The sequence below is a fragment of the Coloeus monedula genome, assembly GCF_965178545.1.
Source record: "Coloeus monedula genome assembly, chromosome: 5".
Taxonomy (NCBI): Eukaryota; Metazoa; Chordata; class Aves; order Passeriformes; family Corvidae; genus Coloeus; species Coloeus monedula.
Window position 1 is genome coordinate 21,087,663 of NC_138785.1, and position 14,923 is coordinate 21,102,585.

The 14,923-nt window shown below is 37.4% G+C and overlaps 1 protein-coding gene across 1 annotated transcript in view; it reads left to right on the forward strand.

Annotated features, from left to right (window-relative positions):
• CCSER1 (coiled-coil serine rich protein 1) overlaps positions 1 to 14,923 on the forward strand; it is a gene marked incomplete at both ends in the record, with an annotated part of 543,822 nt that overhangs the window by 83,907 nt on the left and 444,992 nt on the right. The window contains one exon of the mRNA XM_082281877.1: positions 3,321 to 3,441. Within this exon, the coding sequence (XP_082138003.1) occupies positions 3,321 to 3,441 (121 nt within the window). The remainder of the gene's footprint in view (positions 1 to 3,320; positions 3,442 to 14,923) is intronic.

The following is a 14,923-nucleotide window of genomic DNA, read 5'->3' on the forward strand; positions in this document are numbered from 1 at the left end:
ATAAAGGACTGAAAAATACCATCTCACTTGCATGCAAATTGCTTTTTTTTTTCTGAAGGTATTCACTGTATAACACATTCTGACATACTAAATGTTAGTTTCTTAAAGAAACTGCTACAGGTAGTGTGAAATTGGCTGATTGTTCCCCTTGTTGGTAGCTTGTACAGTTTTTTCCACCCTTCTGGAGGTATGCATCAGGAATAATGTAATAGGCTGAGCCAGCTGATTACATTGATGGCTTTGCCAAGCACTAGCTCAGATGACTGAAAATTCTGCTTTCCTTACTGATTCATGTGGGAAGGCTAAATTTTTAAGTCCTTTCTGGATGTTAAGGAGTGAGTTGGACGCGTGAGAGGATTCATGATTAAAAGGAGGAATCCCTTAGAATAATTGCTTTTCTGATATTTGTGATGTTTTGAGGCTCGAACAGACTTTGATTCATAAAGAGTACAGCATGTAGACATCACGAATAGTCTTTTTTGGGGTAATGTAAGCCACTTGTAGATTAAAAAATGAAGGTGTAGAAATGAAGCTACACTTAAGAGTTGAGTTTGGAATGTAAAATGCAAACAATCTAAAGTAAAACAATGTCCATCCCCATCAGTGTTAAAATTGAGAGTCCGTATTCAAGCATGTTCTCATTATTTTAATGCACGTTACGAACAGATAGTAAGAGCATACACTTCACTAGGTGAGAATTACTTGCTGCTGTGCCATTGCTATTTCATGACATTTTAGTTAATTATACTGTCCCATAATGACTTATGACTGTGCACAGAGACTTGAGATAAAAAGGAGGAATTGTAGTGGTTTTCAAAAGCAAGACCAAAGAGTACTGCTGTTTGGAATAGGGGGGATAATAAATTCCATGAGCTCCAATCACTGGATGACCACTGGGTTTGTCTTCAGCTGTAAATTAGGGGATTATACAATGTCTGTGTAGCATTTATTATTAAACAAAAGCAATTTCACAGTGTAATTCATTCGTGAAATTTCTGTAAGGAGTGGGAGACTAGCAGTGTCTTCTTTGTTACTCATGATTCCCTCTTTTATCTTTCTTTGTATCTGCTCTGATGGACAGTGCCTGATCTAGGGCATACCCTCCCCTGTGATGCTTGTCACCAGCCCTTTTACAAGTTCTAAAGTAATAACTTGATATTCAAGTAGTACGACAGGTCTTCTGAAGAAAAATATGTTATGTGCTTCATCCTTTATGCTCCCTGTTTTATCAGTGCTTGGTTAAAATTCAGGTACTGAATATCAGTGGTGCACTATGACAAGCCTATCTTTTTGCAATTGTTTGACTGTAAATAAAGAGACTAAGAGACATAAATGTTCTTATTTGCACATATTCAGTTGCTGGTTGTAATGAGAAAATACTTTTTTATAAATTACTTGGTGCCTACCCAGCAGAATCATGCATGCTAGTAGGTAGTCTACTGATTGTACATGATATAGTAGGATGTAAAATCACCTAACATTCCATTTTTCTTATGTTGTCTCTTTAGTTCATTGTAGTTTGCATTAGTTTCATCTTGATCTGTTGTGCATCAAGCTATAACACAAATCCTACTTTCATGCCTGTAGTCAATATAGAAAGTTCTCTTTGTGTATGACCATGTTTTGGAGATGTGTGTCCATGATAGTGACAAAGGATTGAGTAATGCTGATTCCAAAAAAATAGGGAAGGTGAGGCTTCAATACTGGTCAGTACTGGTCACCTTAGGTGCCTTAGTCACTTAGCACAGTGTGCACATTAGTATTTAAAATACAAGCATAAACAATACTGGACAACATCAGATGAATAAAATGCAATTACAAGCACTCCCTGAAAGGTTTCCTTCCTGACAGCTGCCTGTGCTCAGCCATTTGTGCTGCCTGCTGAATGGCTCAGAACTGCTCAGAAAGCAAAAAAAGACATTTGTAGAAATAACCGGCCCTGACAAGTTCCTGTTAGTGTTTCAGGGGGTTTGTGGAGCACCAGTGTGTCCTGTTGGTGTGTGCTGAGTTTGGGCTGAAGGTAATTCGTGCCCTCGGGGTAAAATGGCACAATTAGCTCTTCTTCACCTAGTCAGGACAATGTAAGTGAAGTTTTACTCCAGTTTTGCTTCTTTTGTAAGGGGAGCACAGGCTGTGCCAAAGACATGTTGTCTGTGGGCAATAAGGAAGCACATGATTGTGGAGAATGGAATAATAATAAATAAATGTCACAGTTCAGAATTCCCAGCTGTACCAATCCTGCATAAATGTATGTACTTGTGAAATGTGTTCTTTCTGGTTTTGAATGGCTGAGAGTTTGCCACAGTCATTCTGGTTTTACAGGCGATGTTATTGAATTTGTGTGCTTGTGTGCACTCTATGAAATAGTTCTGTGTGTTATAAAATACTGTGTGTCTTTCTTTTTAAACATAGGCCACCACATTATACATTAAAGTACCAAATATAAGAAGCTGTCATGCTTTGTTCAATAAAACTAACTCTTAATTCCAGCTTGTATTTTTTTCAGAAAGGCATACCTTGGCTGTAAAGGAAATCTATAGCTTCAAAATCAGTAGGAATGGTCGCTGCTAAAAGCTGAATTACTAGTGGCACTTAAAATTCAGAATTTAAGAATGTGTATGACTTGTAACATACACAATTATCTCTCAGAGGTCAGAAACTTTTGGGTATTCATTTATTAGTGCTAATTGAGCCACGGATCATTCTTCCAGTTCTAAATATTGTCTAAGTTGTAACATTCAGCACAGTAATACAGATACAATTTTTATTAAAAGAAAGCATGACTCAGTATATCAGTTACCACTTCTAGACCACTTGGATTTGGCCTTTTTGGAGTAAAGTGAGTCATAACAGTAAAAGGTGAAAAATAAATCACTAATTAGATTTTTTCAAATCTATTTTCTTACAAAGTCTAAAATATTTGAAGGTGGGAGGTTTGCCTGGAAACCACCCATTATTTTCACTCTTATTTTCAGTCTGTGATGAAAAAGAACTAAGAAGTGAATCATATTCTGGTGTCATTTATGAAATAGAAGTCCTTTTAGGATTCAGACACACCAGTGAGCTAGAGCAGACTGACAGCAGATCTTGTGCTACGTAAAACTTAGTGAATGATCAGTCAGTGGCAAAAAAAGTGCAAAGTAAGCATGTTAGGAAAAGTGAAAAACAATGGCATTTCCATTGCATGTGACCACAGTGAAGTCTGATTAATCATTTGCATTTGTGTTAATCACAGCACGAATCTATTGTTTCTTTTTTTTTTCTCCCTTAAAGTAGAAGCTGAGTTCACTGTTTAACACTGATATTTTTTGTCTTTGCAGTGTGCCGGGAGGACTCATACCAGTCAATAGTCTCATGTGCTGCTGTAGTACTTACCCCTGTAGAGACGACAGTGGATACAAGGAAAAAAGAACAGATGATCATGCCTGATGTGTCCAAACAGTGAGTTATTCAAATAACACAAGCTTTTACAAGTGCAATTTAAACAACTGGCCAGATTCCTTCTTCTGGATATGCATATACTCCCTCCTTTCTCTTTCATCAGGGCTTTCATAGGTGTTTCCAAAAGAAGAAACTGGCCTGAGGCTAAGCTGCTGCTTCTGTTCATTAGCCTACATTTTTTCCCAAGACTTTTGGTAATGACATATATAGAGGGAGTGGGCGTGTGTACTCTGAGATACTGACTTTTTAACAGGTTTGACAAGGTGATTTTTTTTGTTTAAATAGGCCTTTCATTCTTACAAGTACTTGATTTTTATGATACGTAAATGCTCAGTTTATCTGAGATATTTCAGTATTTTCCAGTGACCATTTTACCACTGTGATACAAGATATGATGGCATCTTCAAAAGTGTGGTAGTGTTCTTCCAGGGAAATTCTGTCTACTTAATTAGACTGTGTTTTGGTATCTTGCATTAGATGAGAATCATAACCACAGAATGCACAGTAACATTTGCCTTGCAATACCAGGCAGGATGGTTATTTCTTAATGATTGTGTCCTTGGAGAATAGAAATAATTTTGTTCTCATGAAGAGAAAGAAAAAAAAAAATTGTAAGGTTTTATCACAACACAAACTTGGGGTCTGTGCCTTTTAAAATGTGGAAGGTATTAAAAAACATGACAATGGATAACATCATTGCTGTACTTACCACTTATATTTAGTTTTCTGCTTCTCTTGGTATGTACAAATTTAGCTTTGGACTTGTCTGTGGAGTCCTGGCTTGCATGCCTATTACTGTAAGAAAATTAAAACATCCCCTCACATCCCCAGAAACCACTGAAACATCCAAAACACCACTGGTGGATTAGAGTAGATTAGATGGGATATGATATTGCTACAGATCTGTCTGTGACTTAAGTTTGTATCTGACTGTGGTATCTTTTTCAATGTGGTGATAAACCCATTTCATCTAGTTTACCTGTACTCAAAATTTAATACAGTATGTTACCTATTGTCTAGGTATTACTGCAAAGGCCTTATGTCTGAAATGCTGTTAGCATCTAATTGTTGTAGTGATTCAGTTGTGTGGCTCTCTGAATACCAAGGGATTTGAAAAGCACTGGGCTGCAAAATACTGTGCTGAAGTCCAGAATAACCTTTCTGGTTAGCTCAAAGCAGCACAGAACATTTTTTCTTCTCTTTGCTAAAAGGCAAACCTGCACTGTTGTTTGATTGGCTTTTTCATCCACTGTGATGAGATTCAGCATTTAATAATCCCTTACAAATTCAAAGTAGGAAACTCTGGTATCTGTTTAGCATGTGCTGAATGAAGCCACCTCCTCGATTTTTGGTGTTTGGGTTTTTATTTTTATTTTTTTTTACAACCTGATTAGTGATATCTTCTAAGAACACAGACACAAGTAAAGCTTGTCTTAAGCACTCAGAGGTCTCAGAAACACACTCTAACCTCTGCTACTCTTTTGATACTCATATTTAAAAATACGACCTGTGGCTCTGGAATTCTTTCGATGCGAAGCCACCTTGTGCTTAAATAGATTAAATGTATTTGAACTTCTCCATATGAAACTGCATCCGTGTATTAGTATTTTTAGACCAACATTTCTGAAAAGTACATTGGAGATGAAACAGAACCATCTTGCTTGAAAAAGTTTGCAACTGGAATTCAGTACATTTTGTAGAAACCTTCGAAGTAATAGTAGGGAGGTGAAAGCATGCAGCTTCAAGAAAATCTCCAGCATTATGAACAAAACATCAGCTACTGTTCACATCTCCCATTTCACCTTGTGCTTCCCACATGGAGGTAGTTTTCTTCATATCCAGTTAATGGAAGCGAAACAGATCCTAATTCCTGTGTGTATAAGTATCCCAGTGTTATCTGTCTCCAATGCAGACATGCCCTTGACACTTGTTGAATTCCATTAACTGGAATGCAAGAATGTATGAGCTGGTCTGCACGTGTGGATTATAGCTATTGATACTCATATGGGAAAAAACATTGATTCTTTGATTTTTATGCTTATCTTTGTTTGTATGGTTTTGACTTGCATGTCTAAAAACTATGCCTATCACAGTGATGATGAGCAGTGGTCAGTCATCGAGGTCCTGTAGGGAGAAGTTTCTGCCTTCAGACCCTACAGGTACAAAGTATGTTTAGACTAACTAATGTTTTCTAAAGGTACATAAGAAAGTGTGTAATCCAAACCAGATAAAATGCATATTAATGGTAATAAAATGTTAAACAGATACAAATAATTTAAAATAATCTTGTATGCCACAGTAAAATTATATCCAAGAGCTTTAGGACTCAAGAAGCTGTGAAGACTGGGCAGAGGAAAAAAAAAAAGCTTTTAATACTACTTGTGTACTATTTGATTAATGATGTTATTTTGTTTTAGAAAGAAGCTGTTTAGTGTTTTTAAATAATGTATTTGCTTAATGTATTTTTTTGTAAGCAGCAAATGGTGCCAGAAGTGGTAGCAGCAAAGCTAAACGACATTTTGTCAGTGATTAGATCTTACCAGGATTGCAGGAGTAAAAGGCTAATTTTTTTTCCCTCCCCTGTATTTTTTATTGGAAGCTCAAGCCATTTCACCAGGGAGTCATTTCATAGTGATATGCAGGTAATTGCTGACTCGTTGCTTGTGCACTGGGCAAAATCCCTCCCTCAGTTATTCACCAGGGGTGGATTTGGCAAGAGGCAGAGCATGCCTTTGTGGTTTTTGTCTTTCCACTCCACAACAGACACCGAGGCAGAGAAATACATGATCGGTGTGAGGTCAGGGTGAAAAATAAGTAATGTGAGCTCTGCCTTACTTTGTCTTCTCAGCCCTCCATGTTGTCTAGGATGTTGCATTAACTTTGCTATATTTTGTAGAAATACAAGACTTTAAAACCTCTTTCTATCATAATAGTTGAAGTTATTGAGGCCTCTTTGTGTTGCCATAGTGATACATCAGTCAGTTGTTCTCTAAGGTGCCCAGATGCTAAAACAATTGGAACATTTTGAACAGCGAGTTCTGCTTACAGAGTCCTAATTTTAGTCCTTCCTATCTGAATTTGCATATAAGTAAATCAGCTGGTGGCACAGAGCAATGGCATGAGGAATCTTCCCTTCCATTTCAAGTTCTTATGAGGAAGCATGGCCCAGGGTACTGTATGTTATGCTGTAAATCAATTCAGCTTCAGTTTCACTGGGCAAATGCTCAGCTGAAAAGTCAGCCTGCAAGGGGCAGTGTGGAAAAAGAAGTGTCTAAGACACATGTGTCCCTGAGCAGACAGTGTTCTGCTGCTGCGTGATGTTCATATGTAAACACAGAAAACCATTAATGTGCTACTAGTGCATGGAAAAACTATAGTGAAACTCAGGTGCACCATTTTATTTAAAGATTTAAAGTTAAGCTGGTACATATGTACTTTGATTAGTTTCTTTGGATATGACTGCCCTGCAGTTCAGAATAGCTTTGACAACATGCAGTGCTCTGAGCTGGCCAATTTAAAGGTGTTTTGTGCATTAGTACTTCAGCTGCTGTCACATTTCTGATTTTGATTTTTATTTAAAGATTTATTTGCTGTTAAAGTGTTGAGGTACAGATCATGTTATGTCATGAAGCAGCCACACTAATTTGAGAACTCTTTTTTGTGTCAGAAATATTTTAATTACCAAAAAGAGGTAATGTTTTTAAACTGAAAGAAGGTAAATTCAGACTGGATCTAAGGAAGAAGGTTTTTGTAATGAAGGTGGTTAAACACTGGAACAGGTTGTCCAGAGAAGTTGTGGATTTCCCATCCCTAGGGACATTCAAGGTGTGTTGGATGGGGACCTGAGCAACCTGATCTAGGTGTCCCTGTTTATTGCAGAAGGATTGGATAAGATGGGCTTTAAAGGTCCTTGCCAACTCAAATGTATTCTGTGATTTTATTTTATGATTCTAAATATCACAGATCATTTGACAACTCTTCAGACACTTAAGATCAAGTAATTTTTTTTTCTGATAAATGCCTGAATGAGCCTATGAAGTGAGTATTTCCAATATTCTGTTTGTGCCAAAGCTGTTCCACTTGTACCTTGCAACTGTACTTACCTGAGCAAGATTTTTACACGAGTTCAAATACATGAGAAAGCTTCTTGGAGTCACAGTGACTACCTGGGTGCTTGCTGATGGAAGCAGGGTGCTAAGGGGGAGAGTTACTGCTTTAATGCCATTCTGTTCAGCACTGTTTAGTACAGATGCCAACCCAGGACTTTGGTACTGATATAGATTGGAATCTAGGAAGATTTTGGTGCATATATAGTCTAAATGTATTAGCTGCAGTAAGCATATTCCAAAATTTAGGAGCTTTTTTCCCTCTCTGTTTCAAGCTGTAAAAATATAATTGTTCCATCAGAAGACTGGTAATCCTTTTTGACTCTTGCAGCCTTGCCTAATTCCTTTCAAAAGAAATTATAACCAAGCTGATTATGTATAATTCTTCACTTATTCAGTTGTAGGTTTTCTTCTAATTTTTTTTTCCCCTCTAATTTTTGTTTTTCGTTTTTGGTAAATTCCAGGGAAGTTTCTTCCCGTTGATGTAACAGTGTGGTTATCTTACCTCTGTAATTTTTGCTGCTTCTGTTGCGATCCTGTTATTGAGAGATGCCTCTGCCCAAATTAAGCTGTAAACGAGGGCTTGAGGTGATCCCAGCAATATGTGCACAAGCAGTTGCTGCTCCACAGTTTGCCACAGTGGGAGCCCTTGTCTGGATGCATTACCCAGGATGTGCCAGGCCTGGAGCCAGGCCACCCTGCCACTGCATCCTGTGCTTATCTCATGGCAAAGTCCTTATGTGGTCTTAAAATCACATTTGCCTGTCTCAAACACAGTTTAGGTCCTTACAGCTCCTCAGTGGTGATGTGAAGTGTGGTCTCTAAAGCAGACAGGTTGTCAGGTAGTGGTGTCCACATCACGATTCGTGAATGCTCTGACAGTCCTTTCAAAAAGGCATCTTCCAGTAATGTGAAAAAGGAACGCTTTTCACACTTGTTTGGAAAACTGGATAAAACATGATTGGGACAGTGGGGTATGGAAGCATGTATCGCTCTTTGGGTAATGCAGAGAATAGGGATGCCCCGTGTTGCTCTGGAATGACAATACTTTGAGAGCTGTGATTCCAGCTCAGCTGAAAAACCTGAGACATCAGCTGGATTGCACTGTGCTCTCCACCACTACATTTTAGTGATAACAGGTATGAGAGGTAGAATTTATATCCATTTCTTTAAAGCAGGTACTTTGAAATGGAGTAAACATAAGCAGTGTGTTTATGCTGTCAGTGGTCTACTTTTACATTCTTTTATCTGTTTTGCTAGTTAGTCTTTAAGCTCTATTTAGCAACTTCAAGGGGAACTGAAAATTTCTATTTACTGTGTTATCTGTCACATGGTGTCCTTGTACATCCTGTATTGCTTTTTGCACATAATGGGAAAATAAGTTATTTTGCTTTACTCTTGTCTTCTTTGAAATGGGAAACTTTTCAGAAAGTAGTAAAAATACTGAATTTACACTTCTTTTATTGTCTGCTAGTTAGTTGAAAATCCTGCCTGACATTGCCTCTTGTCTAGGCTGCTCAAATTCGTAACTTCTTTCTGTTTGCTTTGAAGAAAAACAAAACAAAAATCCAAACTCTTTTGCTTCTTTTCCCTGTGTCCAGCCACTGCAAAAATGAGAATGATTTTGTAAAATCAATTATAACATAAGTAACAGTTGTGCAAAGGAAATACAATTGCACTGCAAAGTGAATATGGAAGAAAACTTCTATCTGGTTATAGAACGGGGAGTTCTCACGTTCCTTCTCAGTCACTGCACCCATCTCCAATTTATAGGAGAGATTGACAAGAAAGCAATCTACATGTGTTATTTAAATATCTGAGGAAGTTATTTGCAGCCAAGGGATTAAGCAGTTCTGTACACTTTAATTTGATCATGAGTTGCAAATGTTGAATAAGCTGGTTTTTGAGAGCCACTAATTGCAGTTACGGTACTTAGTATTTTCAATATTTTGTAGTTCAACTCCTGTCTTTTCCTGTGTGCTGGTGAATAATGCAGGAGGCAGAGGAGTAATGGCAGTTGTCCTATGGAGGAAAGGTGGTATGTAGATTTTATCTATTGCCCTACCAAGAAAGCTTTGATCCTTTGCAAGTCGTTGTTTGGAAAGCTTCCTCTTCCCTATGAGAAGAGATTTGGTTTCTAATGCACCATAAACTATGAGTGCTTCAATCATTTCCCTTTAAGTATTGCTAGTGTGACTGAACTCAACTTGGTAAAAAGATATAGGATGGAATGTTAAGCAAGGTGCTTCATGAGGTCACGTTGAATCAAAATGTGGAGGATCAAGAAAATAACAGAGTTTTCTAGTTGAGATGATGGTAACCTCAAAATGAGATGAGGGCATTGTATCATTGTGTAGCTAGTCTTCAGTAATAAAAGAAAATTCAGGAAATAAAAATGTGTAGGGATAATACAACTTTGCTGTTGATGTTTCTGAGCACCAAATGGTGAAAATTTGAATAGAACTTCTGGAGTCAAAATATAGTTACTGTAATGTACATTGGCAGAGAGTGTGGCCAAAGCTGATTTAAAACACTGAACTGCACAAACAAAGGACAGTGCAGTTACAGTAATCTGGAACACAAATTTCCCCTGCTTTAAGAGCAAGCAGTCAACAACATAACTGCATCTACAAGTACAATTTCTGAACTAGATCTGAAGTCAGCGTAAGAAAAACATTGTCACCAAATCACAGTGACATTTAGAAAACAGCTTTGCCTAACGTAAGATCACTTTGTTTCATTCATATCTGTAAAATTCTATACCTTTATGATACCATAATGTCATTCCAGTTTTGGCCATCACCCTAAAAAGAATGTCCTTTGGAGTAAATTATCCATTTATTTATCAGACCTGAGAAAATTTTTTAACTTGTAAATGAAGTTAAAATCTATGCATTCCCATGCATCCTTCTTTTCTCTGTTCTCTGTGAATCATCACGTTCTCCACCAGGCACTTCTGCAATAGAGGAAGCTTTAATTATGTGATTTGCTTGTCCTTCACATCCACAGATTTCCCTGAAATAGATACATCAAGATAAGTAATTGTGCACTATTTATTTAGAGAGCTTATTTGAAAATATGCCTTTGTTACATATATATATGGGCAGGTGCTTAACGTAGACTTGGTTCCAGAGTGAAGATTTTATCTTATGTGTACTGTAGTGTCAGAAGTGTCTGCTTTATTTATGTAAGTGAGAATTACAAATCAGACCACCAGTATCAAATTAAATCCAAAGTAGGAGTCTCGCACTTGGCAACCAAGAACTCTTCTAAACTGATAGCCTTGAGTAATCATTGCAAAATACTCCTGGCATGTCTGTTTTAATTAAAACAATAAACCATAAGACACAGTTTTGAATTTTAATTTTGTGCTGCGATTTTTGCTTTGTGATGAAATAGAAATTATTATATATATATCAAAATACCTTTATGTCTAGAAGAAGTCTAAAAGGAGATGTAGTTGAAGTAAATAAAATCTTACCTGGTTCAATCGACCTTGAAAAGGAGGGTTACTATAGGTAATGCAGGCAGAGATGTTTGAGACAGGCTTAGGCAGTTGAAAAGAAATTGTTTTATCTGGAGATCTCCATCTGAAGAGCTGCTGTTCTAAGTTGTAGCGTTAGTCACTTACAGCGTTTGTTATGCTAATAAAACGACGGAGTTTTCCATTGTCTAATGTGGCAGCTGCCTAAGTCCTGAAGAGCACACCCGTGGTCTGCTGGGATGACTGCAAAGCCAATCAGGTACAGTGTCAGAGGCAGGGCTACAGCTGGGCATGTGGAACATGACTCACTTACTGACTTTGGATTTAAAAGAAAAAGCAGGCTTCATTTTCGGCCAGTCTAAATTCATGTCCAGCATAGACACTCAGAACAAGCATTGTTACGCCCTCAGTTTCATGTATTAAAGGAGATGTACAGTTTTTATTTACCAGGTAAATTGAAGGGGCTGAAGGCACTTGATTTCAGGGCAGCACAAGGAATCCTCAAAATAATGGCCTTACTGTCTGGACTTCTCCTTCACTTCAGAAAAGCCATTTTTTGGATAGTCTGAGTGTAAAGTTAGATCATATAGGGGTTGTTGAATTTGTATTTCAGTGATCAGTTCCTGTAGCATCCTGCATCGGTTGGGAAGGCAATGTTAGATCCTGTTGTTAACCTCGATTCCTGGTGTTGCCTAATGAGAACTTACAGTTGCTGTGAAGCCTCACTGAAGGAAGAGGCTTTTAAAGTACAGAACCAAGAGATTCAGGAGCAAGCCCATTTCACTCAAGTGGGGATAATGAGAGAAGTGCTAGCTGTGCCCATTTTATTCCTTTTTCTTGTACATCCAAAATCTTGAAAGTATACAGAAATTATTTTGCTGTAAAATCGGGGCAAACAGTTATTAAACTTCTTTAACTCAGCCTTTCACTAACTTAAGTGGAAGTGCTCAGTCATAGGAACCACTCCAGAAACAGAATTATACTTTCTGGTCTGTAAAAGCATGGGCTGTTAGTAAACTGTAACTGAAGTTCTGTCTGAGACACAGCCAGAAATTGTATTTTATCATCTCACAAGGAAATTACGGCAGGTTTGGGTCTGTACCTTTGTGCAGCAGAAACAATAGTCTAACAGAAACATTATCTAACTGCTGAAGAGATGAAGGTGGGGTGGTGGGGGAGGAGGGACCAGGGGATCATTTGTTTTTTAATTTAGAAGCCTGTGGTGTTTGTATTAAAGTATCGCCTCAGTTCTTACAAATTAGATTTCAAAACATAATTGCAGCATCAAATATAAAAATTAATCAACTATGTTATTACTTGTGAACAATTAAAGCATCATAAAAAGAAAAAATATGAAGGAAATACACTTGTACATGTAATGCTAGGATTGCAAAGTACTTTACTTGGTTAGACAAATGTGTTGTAGGTTAAAAGTAGAAAAAACAGTGCAAGTACATAGCAGAAATGTATTTGTTTCACTTTCACAGTAATTTAATAATATCGCTGAAGCATAACAAAGAACAGCATTTCTTATAAATTTCTTACTGTCATGGGAAGGTGAAGAAATGAGGGATGTCACAGAAAAACTAGGTAGATTTGCATTTATAATTGCATGGTGTAGGTATTGGACTACTGTACTGTGCTGTTTAATAGCTCATTGTACGATTCCAGTGAAGGCATTGTCAGGTATTCTTTTGAATCTGATGGGTGAAAAATAATGGTGTTGTGGTGGTGGTGTTACTGACTTATTGAGGGGTTTTCTAAACCAGTTACTTTGCAGAACATTCCTGAAAACCATCATCCTGTGCAGTAGCTATGTTAGGGTTAGCTTTGTTAGAAAATACACTACTCTTGAGTTGTATTATCATGACTTAAATAGGAATACTACTGGAGCAAATGTAGGTTCAATCAGCATAATGCTTAAAAATATATAGAGTGCTTCATGGTGCTTAAAGTTGAGATAGTACCTGCATCCTAGAGGGGAATGAATTATGTGAAAAAAACATATATACCTGCATGCTATGTTTCACATACTGTCAGGAGGAACTCACTTTTTGTTTAGCACAACTACATTGAGAAGGATGTTCCAGAAGTGTGCTTAATCTAAATATTAGTATTTCTAGGAGCAAGTTTTGGTCTGTTTTGCTGAGTAAAAAAGAGATATTAGAGGAGGACAGAAATAATTTTAAGAACAATCTCCTTATCCCCACCTCTAGCTTCAGTTTGTTTTGTTCTTATTTTTTTTTCCTGGAGGTAACAAAGAAATAGAGGCAATATTCCTCTTTCTCTACCATGTACATTTTTCAGTGTATTTGTGAATAGCCCTGGGAGCAGTAATTTTAATAACCTATCAAAATCTATGTTTGCAGTGAGTACTGAATATGTTATTTTTACTTGCATGGATTTACTGATAGCAGAGGTGGAAGACTATAGCTAAAAAAGGAGAAGTGCTATCTTTCTTTCTTTATCTTCTCTTCACCTTCCTGTTTTTTTCCAGTCGATGCACTGGCTGTGTTGGCCACCATATGGGATTTATAAAAGATAAAAAAACCAATGAAAAGGAAGATGGGAAATGGGCAGGTGGGAAGCAGAAGAAATAAAAGTGAAAAGACTGTGCATCATCACACTAGGACACATGCAGTGTCAGTGCAGTTGGATTGAGACATAAATTTGCAATTATATTGGAGTAAAGTTAAGCTGTAAGGACAAAATATTGTACCAGATAAGTGAATTTAAAAGGGCTGAATGCTTCAAGAACTGTCTGTACAGTTACAAAGTGAGTACAAGTGTAAGTTTTTCCTCCTGTGCTCCAGGAGCAGGATTAAGCTCTCTTATACTAAGAACATCAACTGGCCCAGCTGCTTTTTGTCAATAATAGCTGCAGTAGCTACCATCTAAAAAGATGTTTGTGAAGGAAGAATATTTTTTGGTTTTCTTTTCCTGTGCTGAATCTCTTAAGTATTTCATGTGTTTCCAGATCCATTTACTAGTTCTTTGTGGATGTGGCTGGATTTCACTCCAATTGTTTTGGTTTTGGTATTCTAATCCTCTCTTTATCATTACATAAAGGAGTAGTTTGTAGCTTTAGTTGCACATCAAAAAAATATTCACTGCTGCTACATTGATTAAATGTGTAACAGCATGTATTGCAGATATATCCACCTAATATTAGTAATAATCCAGATTTAGAGCTTCCATCGCAGCAGCCCACAACATCAGCTTGTGTACAGCTTTAATAAACATCTTCAAAAAAATAGAAGCGGGGAAAGTAAAGGAGGCCAATGCTTTCATCGTAAGTGTGATGCGACATTTTCAAAAACAAGTAGATATCCATCAAAATATGATAGGTTCCAACCCCTTTTTCCTCCCAGATCAGCTGTTTTATATGTTCAGTGCATCTCCCTAATCCCAAGAGGATTCCTTTGATGAGCAGTGTAAGTAGGAGGAGGGAAATATAGATAGGAGGCTACTAGGAGTGAGCTATTGGGAAAAATCAAGGGAAGCACAGGCAGGGAGAAAAGGGAGGTAGCTTTGAGGTAAACTTCCCCATGTTTTAATTAGTCATGCTTATAAAGTGTACTCTTGATAAAACTCTTTATCTGTCTGTTTATTCATTTGTTTATGCAGAAAGCCTATAGGGTATTCATCCAAAAATATGGTAATGTTCCTCTAATTTTTCTACTGATCTACTGCTCCATCCCCAACCCTTTATTCAAACTTTTTAATACTGATTTTTCAGGAGCATTCCAGCCTCACTTCCAGTTACCTTGTTATTATGTCCTTTTGTAAAATCGACATATTTATGTACAGTTTTAATATGTGCCCAGGTTACTGGTTTAGAAGATGTGAAGTTGAACGGGACTCATCTCTCCTGTCAGCCATAGGTGCAAAG